Source organism: Perna viridis, chromosome 5 (assembly GCF_037379345.1).
Source record: "Perna viridis isolate PV_CMFRI_1.1 ecotype Kerala chromosome 5, ASM3737934v1, whole genome shotgun sequence".
NCBI classification, from domain to species: domain Eukaryota; kingdom Metazoa; phylum Mollusca; class Bivalvia; order Mytilida; family Mytilidae; genus Perna; species Perna viridis.
The window spans coordinates 40434115-40450413 of record NC_142449.1 but is presented as its reverse complement, the minus strand read 5'-3'; the positions used below and the strand labels follow the sequence as shown (position 1 = coordinate 40450413).

Genomic DNA, 16299 nt, shown 5'->3' with positions numbered 1-16299 from the left:
GTTCCTGTGATGAACTGGTGGCATAAGGTATTTTGATCCTGAAGGATAAAAAAACCTAAACAGTAGGTAAAATCAGTTTTTTTAATTATTTTTTATAAACACTTTTCAGGGGCTTTCTTGACCTTCATAGTGCTTTACTAAAATGACAGTTTAGTGGCATTTCACAAAATAAAATACCAATTAAACGTGCAAGGATAGGCAAACAAAAATGAGGTTGGTAGGGGTTATTTTAAACCTACAGAATTTTTTCTGTAGCTTAAGCCACAGTACTAGTCTTGTGAAGGTTCTGAACAAAGATAGTCTTGGAATAACATTGAAATCTGTGACTAAATGACACGATAAATTGCTAATTGCCTGCCTTTCTTTTCTATATTTAGCAAAGTGTCAGTTGTAAAATGAAATAATAACTTTTTATTAGCATACAGTAAAATCACTTTGATGTGATATAGTAAAGTAAATCTGCATTAATACAGTGAAACCTGTATTAAGGAGGTAGACATAGAGTAAGGGACACAATTCTTACAAATCATTGGAACGTTTGTATTTACTGCAATCTTATGTATCAAAGTAACTTGGACTGATTTCATTTGGCTTCAAATGAAAGCTTGAGAGGCTATGGTGAAATTGAATATGAAACAAACATATCACTGATCTCAGAAGTTATGTCCCTTACCCTAGATCTACCTCCTTAAATGACCTTCAAAGAAAGAGCAAAATCCAGGTTACATAAGATAGTCTTTACATGCAGTTTTTTTACATAGAAAACATTACATTTAGATATTTTAACCATAGTTTTTTTAAGACAGGTTTTTGCTGATTACAGATGGACACTTAGAATGGTTTGATTGTATCACACAAGAGGTGATTCATGCATATCATGACACAAAATTCAATTTATTTTCTTTTTCAGAAACAGTAAACATTCAATTATTCACTATTTTACACAGAAAATATAGTCATTTTAACTCAAAGAAACTCCCACAAATCTTACATTTTTCTAAATTTTTCATTGATTTTTGTGGAAGTCTTCCCCTTAATGTCGGAGGGTTAACAAGTATGTATTGATTGCTCGAAGGATCAGACAACCAAAGAATAACCCTTTATTATTGGCCTAATTCATTGCAGTCTATATTTACCATGAATATCAAGTGTGCCATGTCTAACACCAACTGAACAAGTGCCATAAATGGGGAGTTCTTTTGTCCTGACATGGGCTGCACATGTTATTTTAGCTTTATGCTGAAAAGGTTGTTCCTCAGTTCCAATCTGTAAAATATATAATATAACGACAATGTGCATGGCTTTGCCTCAATCAGTTAGTTTCAAACAATTTTACTATTGGCTTTGCCTCAATCAGTTAGTTTCAAACAATTTTACTATTGGCTATGCCTCAATCACTTAATTTAAAAACAATTTTACTATTGGCTTTGCCTCAATCAGTTAGTTTCAAACAATTTTACTATTGGCTTTGCCTCAATCAGTTAGTTTAAAACAATTTTACTATTGGCTTTGCCTCAATCAGTTAGTTTAAAACAATTTTACTATAAGAATTTTTTTTAGTGTACGTTTTCTGATGTTTACAACTGAGTTCCTTATGATATAGCATTTTTTTAAAGGAATAAATTCACTGTTTGTATGTACAGTGAGACTTGTCTCTCAATGACTCCAGAATTAATATTTCCAAACCCATTTTTTTAAATCAGTATAATTTTGGTGTCATCACCTTTTTCAAGCTGTATGAAGAAACAGTATTCAAACAGAAAAATGTATTGTTATCAAGATCTATGATTTGTCAACTCTTTATACTTCTTTCCCCCATAGGTAATTGAAATCCAGACTCAAAAACATTATAAATCTTTGTTACTATAATACACCTGTATATAAATATGATGTACTTCATATTTTCTTAAAAAAAAAACAATCCAAAATCATCATCTAAATAAGATGAAGATGTCAAAATGCTGGATTTTTTATCAACACCATTTGTGCAGTGTGACAAAAGTGTTATCAACAGACAGTTTGCATTCCAATGGGAACAAAGTGTGCTTCACTTGTATCCTCAACTTTCCTTTAATCTATGACAACTTCCTTCTGCACCTGTGTATGGAGTTGTCATGTCACAACTCACATTATGCCAGAACTTGCTGAAACTATGCAGACTTTTTTTTATTGTGCTAGCCATCATGAAATCATGGATTGCTATGGTGTATATCCATTTGTACAATGAGAATCAATTTGTTCACTGGCCATACTTTTTTCTTTCCTCTTTTGTCTACCCTTGACTTGACATTTCATAAGCAACTTAATTGATGAGTGTTACTTGAAAAGCTGAGGATGTTTACCTTACTGATGCACCCAGTCCATGCTTCCCTTTATTAGTGGAGTCTGGGTTGCTCATTTTTATTTTGTTTCTTTGAATATGTTAATTGGTTATTTCATATTTTTTTCTTTATTACACGTTTGTCTATTTCTGTGTGTACTTATTATCCTAGATTATATTATTTTGATTACCATCTGATTTCCCTTATCTATACACACAGAACAAAATGCAATATATGTTGATTACATGTTTAGCATCAGCATGTGCAACTTATTACAAACATATGTTTACCTTTAAGACTAGATAATTGACTTGTCAAGATCATGTGTATGAAAACTATATTGTAAACATGTGTTTATTAGATAAAAAGCATTTCCTTTTCCTCTGATAATTAATGGAAAAACAATATTTTACAGGTTTTTTTAAATGCACAAACACAAATATTTCTATACTGGTAGTAAAAATATATTTCCATATGACTTTAAACACTCATTGCAATTTTTTAAGTGTATTCTTTGGTATGACATGACTTTTGTTTGAGTTAACAAGGTGTATTTATCAGTTGCTGTTTGAACTCCCTTACAGAGACAGTGAGTACTCTGTCCAGGTAGATACAGGTTGTTGTATTTTGTCCTAGTTGTTAAGGTGTTTGTATTCTGTATCTATCTCAAGAGTTAAATCTGAGTTCGACAGATTTTTATAGTTCATTTTATTGTTTTATTTTCCCACGATTGTCCCAAGTGGAGAGCGGAAGGGGGTCGGGGTTGAGCACTCACAAACATGTTTAACCTTGCGACATACTTTATGTGCCAGGAACCTCTAATCCAGTAGCTATTGTTGTATTTTACGTTAATTGTTATTCATTTTACATTATTTCTATAGAATAAGTTGATTTTCATCTTTTATGAATAGTTTTACTTCATTTATTTTGGAGTCTTTTACAGCTTGCCATGTGGTGACCTTCGGAAGTTTAATTGTTTATTGGCAATCATACCACATCTCCTATTTATATATAGGTCTGGGTGCAATAAAACATTAAAATTAATTAAGTCTGAGAATTACCTTAACTTCCTCGGTAACTTCAATAAGTGGTCATTATCACAAAAAATTGTAAGTGTAATTCCTTCATTTAGTTAGTTATGACATCACAATAGAAAATAGCACTAGGATTAACTTTACATCCACCAATTTTGTAAAATGGACTTTAAAATCTTAAAAGATTTCAAGATGTCATAATTGGTCAAATATTCTGAGACTAGGGTTACTTTTCAAGTTTCATGGTGCTATGACCAGGAATTAAACAAATCCTCCCATGCATGACACTTAGACACTACAGCAAAGACCTCTGACGTCAATGAAAGGGAATAAGTTGTCATAAAAACCTACCGTTAAAGATCCTCCTTCCACTATAAGTATATTGTCAGCCATCAGCTCGACATCTTTCTCATCAAATATCAAATGTCCACCTAAAGTAATAGAACAAGCAATCATTATGTTGAAAAGTATTTCCATATAACTCCTATCAAAAATTAAAACTAGATATTACACTTCATATCATACCTTTTAACCTTCTGGATCCTCTTTGCAGGAGATCTCCTGCAATTCATTTTCAAATTGCAGGAGATTTCCCATGATGACATTTTTGGCAAATATTTTCTATACATCACATGTGTATATATAAGTCAGTATATATCAGTATGAAAGTGTTTAACATTTTATGCAGTTTTAACCAGAAAAATACAAATACGAATCCCAGAGGCAAAGCCTCGTAAGAAATTCCTTTAAGTAAAATAAAGAGTCTTCCGTAGAAATCGGGAAGTTTAACATGTATGACTACACAGAGAAACCTGTCTATACCGAACCATGAATGTTCTGAAAACCTGTCTAAACCAAACCCTGAATAATCTGAAAACCTGCCTGAACTAAATCATGAATAATCTAAAAACCTGTCTAAACCAAACACTTTATAAAGTCACTTTACATCAATTTAAATTTTATCTGGAAGCCAAACACCTACCTAAACCTAACCAATTTACAAAATCAAGAAGGATTTCCGGTTGAGTTTCTTCCCTAATCCAAGGCAATTGGTATCCACAAATCAAAGTAATTTCACAGTTTTAACATGCGTCATCAATTGCAAAGTTGAAGATGGAACAAGAAAATGAAATTAAAAAGAAGCAAAGTTTGAACTATAACTCTCCGAAAGTGTAATGTTTGCAAACAATGAAACCTGTCCTAACAGAACCCTCTAAATCAGACTAATGAATAAAGTTTAGATAGGTGTATGGTATACACAGGTTCAAAAGAGTAATCAAGGCAACCAAGATTCTAGAACACATATAAACTGAAATGAACAGAATTTAGAAGATGTTAGATTAAGACAGCTTAAGGTTTTTTCAGGGTTCATGTTAGACAGGTTTCACTGTACAAATCTGATAAATAAATCAATATATGTTAAATTACTCTATATGTACCTTTAATTAGCAACATTTTGAGGTAGTTGGTGTCAGTATCTAGGACAACAGTCTGCCCTTTTTGGATGACAACAAGTGTCCCATTTTCTGGAGGTGATTTACCTCCCCATGTATAAGGTGAGGACCAAAGGTCAACATACTCAAACTTAGCATCCCCTTCAGTACCCTGCAACAAAAGTTATAAAACATTAAAATTCCTTAAGAGGGTTTCAAACAATACATCAAATAAACAACATTTGATTCATCAACCTCTTTCAATTTACTTTAATCAGCCTTATTCTACACTCATATTCAAATCAAGTTGCATAACTTTTAGTAAACAGAATTGGTGTGTGCTATAATTTGACACTAAAATATAACTGATTCTCACTCCTGAATTTTTGTAACTACCAAAAATGCCTATAAGAAGATCATAACCAGAAATACTGTGAGCAAGCTCACAAAAAAATACCCCCCCCCCCAAATAGACTTATATGTAAAACCCCAGATTTAAGATTTGGAAGTCCTTTGAGAGTAATTATATCCCTTTATGCACATGTACATATGTTACCCAACCTTCCTATAAAATTTCATCAAAATCCCTTGAGAGGTTTAGGACAAGTTGTTCTTACAATGTTTTAAGATATTTGGATTAGCTCCCTATGCAGTCCTCTGACATTAATTACATCCCTTTATGCACATCTACATATGATACTCAACCTTCATACAAGATTATATCAAAATCTCATCAGCAGTTTAGGAGGAATTGCGCTTACAAGGTTAAACATATAAAACACTTAATTTGGATTATCTCCCTTTGCAATCCTCTGACAGTAATTATATTGCTTCAAGCACACCTACATATGATACTAATATACCTCCTATAAAATTTCATCAAAATCCCTAAAGAGGCTTAGGAGAAGTTACAATTACAAGAAATGTGGACAGACAAATGGACAGACAGACAGACAGACAGACAGGCTGATTCCTATATACCCCTAAACTTTGCAGGGAGTAAAATGAACTTACTTAAAAATAGGGCATTAATGGAACACTATGTGATACCCTGCAATATAATGGTGAAAAAAGGGAGATGGCAAAATGTTCAAAAATGCCTTACTGGAAAACTATTTATTTTGCTGCAAATTTTACTTAACCTGTATTGTATGACATGCAACAATCGTACAGTTTCAATATAATTCATTGATCTGTTCTCAAGCTATATTGGGGATGGACAGATGTACACAAAGATGGACACGCAACTTTTTGGAGGATATAACATAATATCTGGCCATTTCAAGTGTTTGGGTATAAAAATTAAATCATCATTCAGTTGGTTGTTGAAATTTCCACCACTGATTATATATTCTTTCTAGCTCTATTTTTAGATATTACCCTTGACTTTTGACCCTGAATATTGTTTGAACAGTGGTTGACCTTAATCAAAACTTTCATATTTACAAAGTATAGCAAGTAAGCAAACAACATAATCATATATTACCTCCACAGATACACCATTTCCATTGACTTCTACTTTGACACTAGTGACCTCTGGTGGTGAATGTGGCTCAGTGACACATGTGATAACTGTATTATCTATGGAGCTAATGATACATGGAGTACCACCTATAGTCACCATAGCATCTGCAGAATTTGTTCTATAAAATATTTTACCAATAAATCATTGGCTTAAGATTCCTGAGAATATGTTAATGTATACTTCTAAATTGTGAAATTTAAACATCCTTAATAAAGTTCTGAGCCACCAATGCATGATATGCCTGTCACATTTGCTTGTCTTAAAATAATAAAGTGCTATTCTCAAAAAATTAGGAAGTGGGTGAATAATGGTAAAAAAAACTGAAAAGAAGTCTTTCCATGAATATGTTATATGAAATGCAGAAATGGCATTCATTTCTGTTTTAAATGTCATGAGTAATTCGAAGTATAAATTATATGAAATGCATTGCAATTTCATTATCAAAGGTATATAGGTCACTTTTCCCTTATTTAAGTAGCATGCTGTAAAAAACATTTTTTAAAAACTAAATTTTTCGAAAGATATGATCAAAATCTAAAACAAACCCAAATCCTATTCCTTGGATGGTAAGGGTTACCCCTCCACCAGATCCCCCTCTTCTAGGTGAAACCATGGAAACAGTTGGAGTCAAAGCAGAATTATAGGTGTATCTATTAGTGAGAGTGTCCTCAACTGAGTTATCCTTCACCTTAACATCACATACCAATGTACCTGCGACAGCACCTGCAGACATAGATGTTCAGAAACAGTCTTTATAGGAATCATGCAGTTCTGTAAAATGTAATACACACCAAAAATAGCTACACATTTTTATTTTTGTTATTGAGTTGTTTTAAAGGTATATATACACTGCCTGCACTAAGTCTAATGCCCTAGACCACTCGGACAGCTAGGCTATATATATATAATTAACTCACCTGATGGAATTGGAGTTAAACACACATTGCTATCAGCAGTTTGGCTTGCATCAGAAACCTTCATACATTCTTCATCACAGATTGTGACCATTGTGCCATCACCAAAACCAGACCCTGAAATTGTAACTCGCTGGCCACCACCACTACTTCCTGTGATGTAAATTAAAAAAAAAATTTGTAAGTTATTTAATATAGTCCTATCTTTGAAATCCCACCTTCTCTACAACTTTGACTCACTAGAGAACTGTTAAAGAACAATTAACATCTTATACATCATAATTGCTAAGTGACCTGTATCCTGCAGGTCCAAAAATTGAGCTCATCACTCGAATTATTTCTTTTGACCAACTGGGTTGCAGGAATAAAGTAAAAGGACCTACAATGACTCCTATTAAAATAATTGCAAAAATTGCCACAAAAGTACTTTACTTAGATCTTCAATACCAACAGTGAAACGATCTCAATTATTTAATTATTTACATGATATAATAAAAAGGTAGTTTCTTAATTTAAGATGTGATTACTCATTTGCAAAATGGTTGTTAAGCATCAAAAATGGTTGCAATGAATCAAAAAAAGTTCATAACACACTATTACCCTAATTTTAAATTTTAAATGAGGGTCCTGTATACTCTCATATGATCTTTCATAGGTTGGCAGCTATAAAACATAAAGCAATGAAAGCCGTCTAAATGAAAAAAAAAGAACATTAACATATACTATTCTTAGTCAAAATTCCATGCATTTTCAAAAGCAATTCTTAATTTTAAGAATTTAGAGTGGGACATGACTGGACTTATCAATACTTGCAGTTGACATACATATGGTAAAAGATTATTTTGAACTTTAAAAATTCTTATAAGAATAAGAAGCATATCTTTCCCTTTTTCCCAGAAGACTTTCAAATCTTACCTGCTGCAGGACTTATATCAGAGATAGTGATAGAGTACATGATAGTCTTGTCATCATTGGAAAATCCCTTCCCGTCTACATGGACTACAATTTTATGAGTTCCAAGAGGTATGGCTGGAGCAGTGCACTGGATACCATTGGCTGTTGCCATGGTTACAGGACAATCTACTGAACCAACTGTAACAGTGTTTTGGGATGTTGTAGTAGAAAACCCATTTCCATTTATAAAAATTGTCTGACCCCTTTCAGTTGTACTTGGTGATATACTGGTGATTTCTGGAGATTCAGAAGTGGTATAACTAAATGTTAGTGAAGGGTATGTGACACCATTAGCAGTTACAACAACAGGAACATTATTCTGAGCTGAATGGGAAGGAGTTGTACATTTCACCATTGACAACATTACCATGGTTACCTGACAATCATTTCCATCCATTTTAACCATGGTATCACTTGTAAATCCATTCCCATCAATTTGGACCATGGTTCCTCCATGTATACTGCCTTTATCAGGTGAAATACTATTTATAAGTGCTGAACTAGTCACCATTAAATTGTTAGCATTTGTAGCCAAACCCAAGTCTTGCCTTAGGACCTGAATATCCTGAGTACCAACAGGGACATTAGTGATGTTACATTTAATTTCAGAATCACTGCTCATAAAAATATAACACTCTACTCCTCCAATCTTTACCATAGTTTCTGACTGGGTTCCAAAAACCTCACCAGTTACAGTGACTACTGTTAAAGAACCATCAAGAGTTAAGGGGCTAACATCAGTAAATCTAGGTGTATTTAATGTATTGTAAGTTATTTTGCACTCATTGCCATCTTTACATATGGCCGAAATTAACTGTCCATCAATACTGACCTTGACCTCTACAATGTAATCTCCTGCTGACATAGGTGGTGTTCTACAAGTAATCTCTGTAAAGGTTACAGATTCAACATCACATGTGGTCATTTGTACCCTTACAGAAATGTCAGAACTGTTTCCTACAAATCCTGATCCAGTGATTTTCAGATGACCTTGACCATTCAAAGAAAACATTAAAGGTGATAAAGAACTAATCATTGGCAAAAGAACAAATGTACGAGCAATTTGTCCTGGTTCAATTATGAGGGCATGACCCCTGTTTAGAACAGTTAAAGAAATAGTCTGCGGCTTTCCAACAATTGGTTCATCAGCTGCATTCAATGAACAATTTATATGACTTTCAGAAGAAGATTCCACATGACATATATCTTGGCCAATCATTACTATATTTTGACACTCAGTGGTAGAAAACCCCTCTCCATTAATCATAAGAATATCCTCTGTAGTTCCCTGGTTAATGCTAAATGTACAAACAGAAGGTGTGGAACAATTTGAAAACAAAAAGATGAATCTGTCAGTGGTGTTCACTGTTGGAGAATCACTTGTACATCCAGATAAATCTGATGTAACTTCTCCACAAACTGCTGGAGGACTAGGATCTACAACACCTAAAATTAAAAAAATACATCAGAATAATTTTAGAGTAGTTTGGTGAGTAAACCATGAAAACTAATACTTTAACAGTAGTTTGGTGAGCAAACCATGAAAACAAGTACTTTTACAGTAGTTTGTTAAATTTTTATTCATTATTTCATTTAAATAGAAAACAAAACAAAACTATTTTGTCCCTAAATAGTATCGAAAAACAATTCTAGTAATACCTGAGTTTATATCATACATGGCATCATGACCTGCGACCTTTAGACTAATTTCACCAACAAACTGTTCCCTAGGGGCCACATGTAGGGTTCCATGGAATTTAATCAGCTGGTATTGATCAATCCATCCAGATGAATAGTAATAGATTCCTTCCACTGATACTTTATACTCAAACAAACCTGAAATAAACAAAAAAATGTATCAAAACAAAATTATGGAACTGATAAACTCTTAAGCAAATAGTCAAGAAGAAGAAAAATCAACAAGAGGCTCCCAGGAGCCTGAATCACTCACCTGATTAAGTTTTTACCTTTTAAGGGCAATAACTCTAACAAGGAGTTGTCAGACAATTTTGATTCCATTTGATTCATTGGACACATTTGTAAGCCTTATAATAATGATCATTTCAGCAATTGAAAGCTATTGACTAAACTTAACAGATTTCAAGATATATGCATAAATCTGCTGTCTGACCCCATTGTTCTATTTTTAGAAATGGCAGCCATGTTTTTTCAGCAATCAAAAATCAGTCATTTCGTTAAGGATACCCTATAAAACAAAAATGACAACTTTCATTAAATTTTGCAGAACAGTTTCTGAAGAGCAGATTTTTTAAAGTAATATCAAAAACAGCAAAAAACATCCAAAAAGGGCAATAACTCCAACATGGGTCAACAAATTTTCATCAAAATTTAACCACAGACAGATCTCTTTCTTCTGAATAATTTTACCCACGTCAAATTTTGGTTAAACCTAACCGTTTTGGAGATACATGTATAAGCAAAAATCTGCGGTCTGACCCCTATGTTCTATTTTTAGTAACAGCGGCCATGCTTTATAACAAATAAAAAATCCAAATGATCATTTTGTTAAGGATACCCTTTAAAACAAAAATACCTTCATTAAATTCTGTAAAGTAGTTTCTGGAGAGGATTTTTTAAAATAATAACATTAAAAACAGCAAAAAAGATCCAAAAAGGACAATAGCTCCAACATGGGTCAACAGATTTTCACCAAATTTTAACCACAGATAGATCTCATCATGCTGAACACTTTTCACCCATGTCAGAATTGGCTAAACCTAACTGTTGAGGAGATATATGCGAAAAACTACTGTCTGACCCCTATGTTCTAGTTTTAGTTATGGCAGCCATATTTTTCGACAGATCGAAAATCCCAACATCAGTTCAATGCATGATACCCCAAGGAACATACATACATACCAAGTTTAGCAAAAAAAAGTTGAAAAAGGGCAATAACTCCAACATGGCTCAACATATTAACATGAAAATTTGACCACAGGTAGATCTCATCATGCTGAACACTTTTACCCCCATGTCAGAATCTGGCTGTACCAAACGGTTTTGGAGATATATGCGAAAAACTACTGTCTGACCCCGATGTTCTATTTTTAGTAACAGCGGCCATGTTTTTCAATGGATCAAAAATCCCCACATAAGTTCTATGCAGGATAACTCCTAGAAACATTCATACCAAGTTTGGTTCCAATTGGTCAAGTAGTTTCAGAGGAGAAGAGTTTTGAAAAATGGTTAACAACGACAATGACAGATGCCAAGTGATGGCAATAGCTCACATGGCCTTCGGCCAGGTGAGTTAAAAAGGGAAGTTTGAGTAACTAATAGCAATATCAAGGATACTACAGAAATGGTCCTGACGCGGCACAGGAATTTCTGATGGAAATGGTATGTTAAACCAGACTTTATAGCATGCTAAACTTCCCACTTCTATTACGTTACATTTCCACGTAAGTACTGATTTGAAGCAACAAAAAACAGGAGGTATTGGGCTTTTAACTTATGAATAATCTGTAAAGTTTCTTTTTAAATGAAGAAAATTATTGTTGTATACATTAAACTGCTACTGTGGTCAGACTGTGGTAGATAAACTATATGGGATGTTTACTTTCTTTTCTTACAAGGTAAAACCATTGCATCAACAGCAATTATCTTAAATAAACACAAGAAATCATTCTGATGGAATCCATCTCAGTGGGCTCTGCCAGGGCAATTAAGCCATACATACAAAACGGATTTGGGGAAAAGCTTTCCAACTCAGAATTTTCAGTTTTAAATGTGGCACTCATATTAAATAGAAATATTTACCAGTTGAGGGAGAAGTATGGAATCAAATATATTCTGGACAAGAGTTTTTCACCCAAAAAACAGGAATTTGACCTTAAGGTCAAAGTTCAAGGTCATAGGCTACTATCTATGGTATGCAACACATCATCTTAAAGTGATCTACCCACATGCCAAATATGAAAAGCCCATATTGAAAGAGATAAAAGTAACATCTGAGACATGAGTTTGTCACAAAAAAAACAGGAATTTGACCTCAGGTCAAAGTTCAAGGTCATATGTCATTTTTTTATTGTATAACACATTGTTTTAGGTGATCTAGTCACATTTAAAATACCAAAAACATACATTGAAAGAAAAAAAGCTTACATTGTGGACACAAGTTTGTAATGAAAGGACACACAGAGGGACAGCTTCAAAAATTTTAAAAAGATTTAAAATTGAAATGTTCAAACAATTGAAGAAATATATTCAAAAGATCCAAAATGTTTAAAAATGGTGACATTTATAATAGGGATAGAAAACTCAAGATTGAAATGTCTAACACCAGACCTACAAGTAATTCTGTGAGTCTGGACAATCTACGTTATCATTCATTTTACATTTTAATACAACCTGACATACCACTTCTAGCAGCAGCACTTATAAAGCCATCTTCTGGTTGGTCAAGCGTGTTGGGATTTTCCACTTGCATTACACGAGGGGTGAATACCATGAATGGATATGGTATACTCCATTTCCACCTAGCAATGTCTCCTACTTTCAATTGTGTGTTTTTAGGATACCAGTCAAATCCTTTTCCAAACACTGAAAAAATGAATTAATTTCATAACAATTAAACAATTAAAAATTAAATTGAAGTTGCATGCATTGTTGTCCCAGACATACCACCCTCCCCCCACTTTTACAAAAAGTAGATAGCTAAGGGCACATGCCCAATCTATATGAAGCCACACATCAAATTTAAAATAATTTCATCCATTTGGAGCCAAGATTTTTGTAACAAACATTTTCTCTATCATTCCATATAGTGAAAAGTAGCAAAGTCCCATCAAAGAGGAAGTTAAAATTCACCAGCACCACAACAGCTATCAAGGTATGCCCCATCTTTAAGAAGAAACACGCTTAATTTGGTATAAATCCATCTGTTGAGAACCCAGATTTATACAACTCATCTATTGGAAGCAATATAACTGTGATGATATTCAGATGAATTAAAAAAGAAGGAGGAATGATGGACAGACCAGACGATTCTAATATTCCAGTGGGGGTATAATATTATTGATTCTGTTTACAAATTAGTTAAAAAATCAACACAATAATTAAAAGTTTTTTTATTGAAAGTTTGAAAATCCCTATATAAAGTAGTTTTTATTTATTTATCAAAGTTAAATAAACTAATACTACTCCTCAAAATACAGCATAATGAGTTCATTACATTTGATTATACAAGGATTTGAGTATAAGGGACATTTTCCAACATGTTATTTTTCCCTTTTACATGTTTTATAATTCCATTCATTTTATTGTCCCCCTTGTTTAAAATGTTATTGTTAACAAAAACTAACATGTGGCTTTTCATATAACCCAAGCTCTTAGGAGATAAATGTTATATAGAATGTACAGTAGAATTCAAATTTAGGGAGATAACTCTGTAAATGTCACTAAATTACCATAGAAACTGTTGGATTTTCAATGCCGATTATCTCCTATGAGCAGACAGATTGGAGTGAATGCTAATACATTTCATCATAAAGACCAACAAAACAACTTATTAACAAAAATAAAAATGTGTAACATTTCTTGAGGTGTATCACATATTACAGAATTTGCATGATTCTTACAAAGACTGATACTTAAAATAATGAAATGAGGAAGGCATAAGCCTTAAGGCCTAGTATCCTTTTGGCCCATAGTAGTAAGCCTTAAATTTTTGTGATTAAAAATAAAAAAAAAAAAAACAAGGAGTTTCAATCTAACTTTTGACCATGTTTTTCAATTGAGGAAATGCGAAAAATAATTTTAAGGTCCATTTTAGAAAAAAAAGCATAAGCTATGGTACACCAAAATAGGTTGAACTTAAAATTGATTTCTACTTTCACTTTAATTTTGAGTTCATGAAATGAGACCCCGTTTCTGAAGCAGTATTTTTGATGAAATGTTTTTCCTTAGAAACAAATTTTTTATTTCAAAGCTTGATATTTACCCTGTATTTTAGATGAAAAATGATAATCATTTTTGGAGAAAACAAAAACAGGAAAAGGCAATCAGAATGCAAACTATATTTTTTAGCCTCTATGTTTCGATGTACACCTGCCCTGGAATATGCAATAGAAGACTGATACCTTAAAGGTGAAAAAAGAATTAAACTTCCCTTTGAACTGAAATAGAGTTCATGTCATTTACCAATATCGCTGAGTTTTACATCTCTGGGAGCTGGCAAAGGATATTCCAAATATTCATTATCTAATTGGTTGAACAATTCTGGGTTTGGCATTGAATGCAGTTTTATCACTATCTCTTCAACTGGAAGTAGCTTTTTTTGAAAATGTCCAAATAGTTCTGATCAAAATAACATAAATGTTTTTGAAACCTTTTGTCTACAGAACAGTATTTTTGACAATATTTCAAATTAAGCTTCAACAGGGATGTAGCATTTTGCTATGATGAAAGTTTCTCAAGTGGTCAATGTGATAAATTTTTGGATGAATTTCTATACATTTAAGAGTGTGCTAAGTATAAAAAAAATTAATAGGTCAGTTTGCTGGTTTTTGAGCTTTAAGCATTTGAAATTTGGACAAGAATAGGATCTCCCCTGATTTATATTTCCATAGGTTTTGTCCCAGTAGGTTTTATCTATTAAAAAAACCCAAAGAAATAAAGATATCATAAAAACTGTGACAAATGACATTTTATGGTTTGTTTAACAAAATTCTGAAAATAAAAGAGGGAGGTCACTAGGTAAAAAGAATCATGCTTTGAAATAGATAAAACTATAGGAGGCCAAAATCTGACAAACATGATTGAACATGAGCAGCAAACATATTTGTAGGAAACAACAAGTAATAACAGACACATGAGGGACAAAGACAGACAGACAGACAGACAGACAAAAGATCTTAATATCTCTGAACTCCATTGTTTTGCCATAAATGATTACCTTTATTTGTTCCATAATTAGTGATATCCACAACATCTCCTGTGTACTCTATCTGACACACTATTTGTGTTAATGTTGCTGACTGGATGTCACAATTATGTTCACCAATCATTATCTCTGTTTCAGTGAAATTTGTGCTGAATCCCTGTCCTGTAAATGTGACTCTGGTACCTCCAAACATGGAACCAGACAGAGGGAACACATTTGACACCTTCAGCTGGTATGTTATAACTGGTATCTGGTTCAAACTTATTGGATAAACATTAAAAATATGTTTACAAAACACAAGCTATAAAACCTGGAAGTCTGTATAATATTTTCGTTCCAAAAGTTTCACTCAAATGTAACCCTGGGTCACCAGTGACTTTTCTATCTTTTGATTGGCTTAGCGAATATGACGTTATTTTATTTACTTTATATGTCCTAATATTCAAATTTTAAAAAAATTTCTTTAAATATTTTTATCTTATTACTTATATCAACTTCCGATACAAATGCACAATAATTAAGTTAATTTAGATAACTTCATCTTTGTTTTTATTTTATTTCACAAGCAGCAATTTACTCATATATTGTGCATGAACCATCACTGGTGACCTGAGTTTATATTTATGAGATCCTAGGTTCGTTTATGATATTGACCAGGGAACTAGATTAACACAAGCCATTGCCATCATCAAAATCAAAAACATTTATTATCAATCAGATTAATATTATATGGGTATAAAACATTATAATTACCTTACAAATACCATCTGTTGATTTTCCTAGGAAACAGAATTTATACATCAATCAAACAAAAGGCTCCCAGGAGCCTGAATTGCCCACCTGGTTGAATTTTGCCTTTCAAAGGCAATAAATTAAACAAGAAGTTGTCCAACAATTCTGACCCAAGAAGTCTTTGGTAGGGCTTATCATAAGGACCTTTTCAAGAATTGAAAGTATCTTTCAATCTATCAGTTTTCAAGATATTGACTGAAAACTGTAAAAAAAAAAAAGTCATTTTTCCCCTTTCAAGGGCAATAACTCTTACAAGGAGTCATCTGACAACTTTTATTCCTGAAGACTTTTGCGATCCTAATAATAAGGATCATTTCAGCTAGTTTTGGAGATATATGCAAAAAACTACTGTCTGACCACTATGTTCTATTTTTAGTAACGGCTGCCATGTTTTTTAACGAATCAAAAATCCACACAACAGT

The 16299-nt window shown here is 32.9% G+C and overlaps 1 protein-coding gene across 4 annotated transcripts in view; it reads right to left on the bottom strand.

Moving 5' to 3' along the window:
* Positions 1-16299, bottom strand: part of LOC148617487 (fibrocystin-L-like) — a 95702-nt gene that overhangs the window by 29782 nt on the left and 49621 nt on the right. For all 4 annotated transcript variants that reach the window (XM_088585204.1, XM_088585205.1, XM_088585206.1 and 1 more), the window contains 10 exons: positions 15098-15345; positions 12562-12744; positions 9841-10017; positions 8143-9627; positions 7231-7380; positions 6859-7036; positions 6275-6431; positions 4795-4960; positions 3707-3786; positions 1137-1266 (listed from right to left, as the gene is read on the bottom strand). In XM_088585204.1, the coding sequence (XP_088441330.1) occupies positions 1137-1266; positions 3707-3786; positions 4795-4960; positions 6275-6431; positions 6859-7036; positions 7231-7380; positions 8143-9627; positions 9841-10017; positions 12562-12744; positions 15098-15345 (2954 nt within the window). The remainder of the gene's footprint in view (positions 1-1136; positions 1267-3706; positions 3787-4794; positions 4961-6274; positions 6432-6858; positions 7037-7230; positions 7381-8142; positions 9628-9840; positions 10018-12561; positions 12745-15097; positions 15346-16299) is intronic.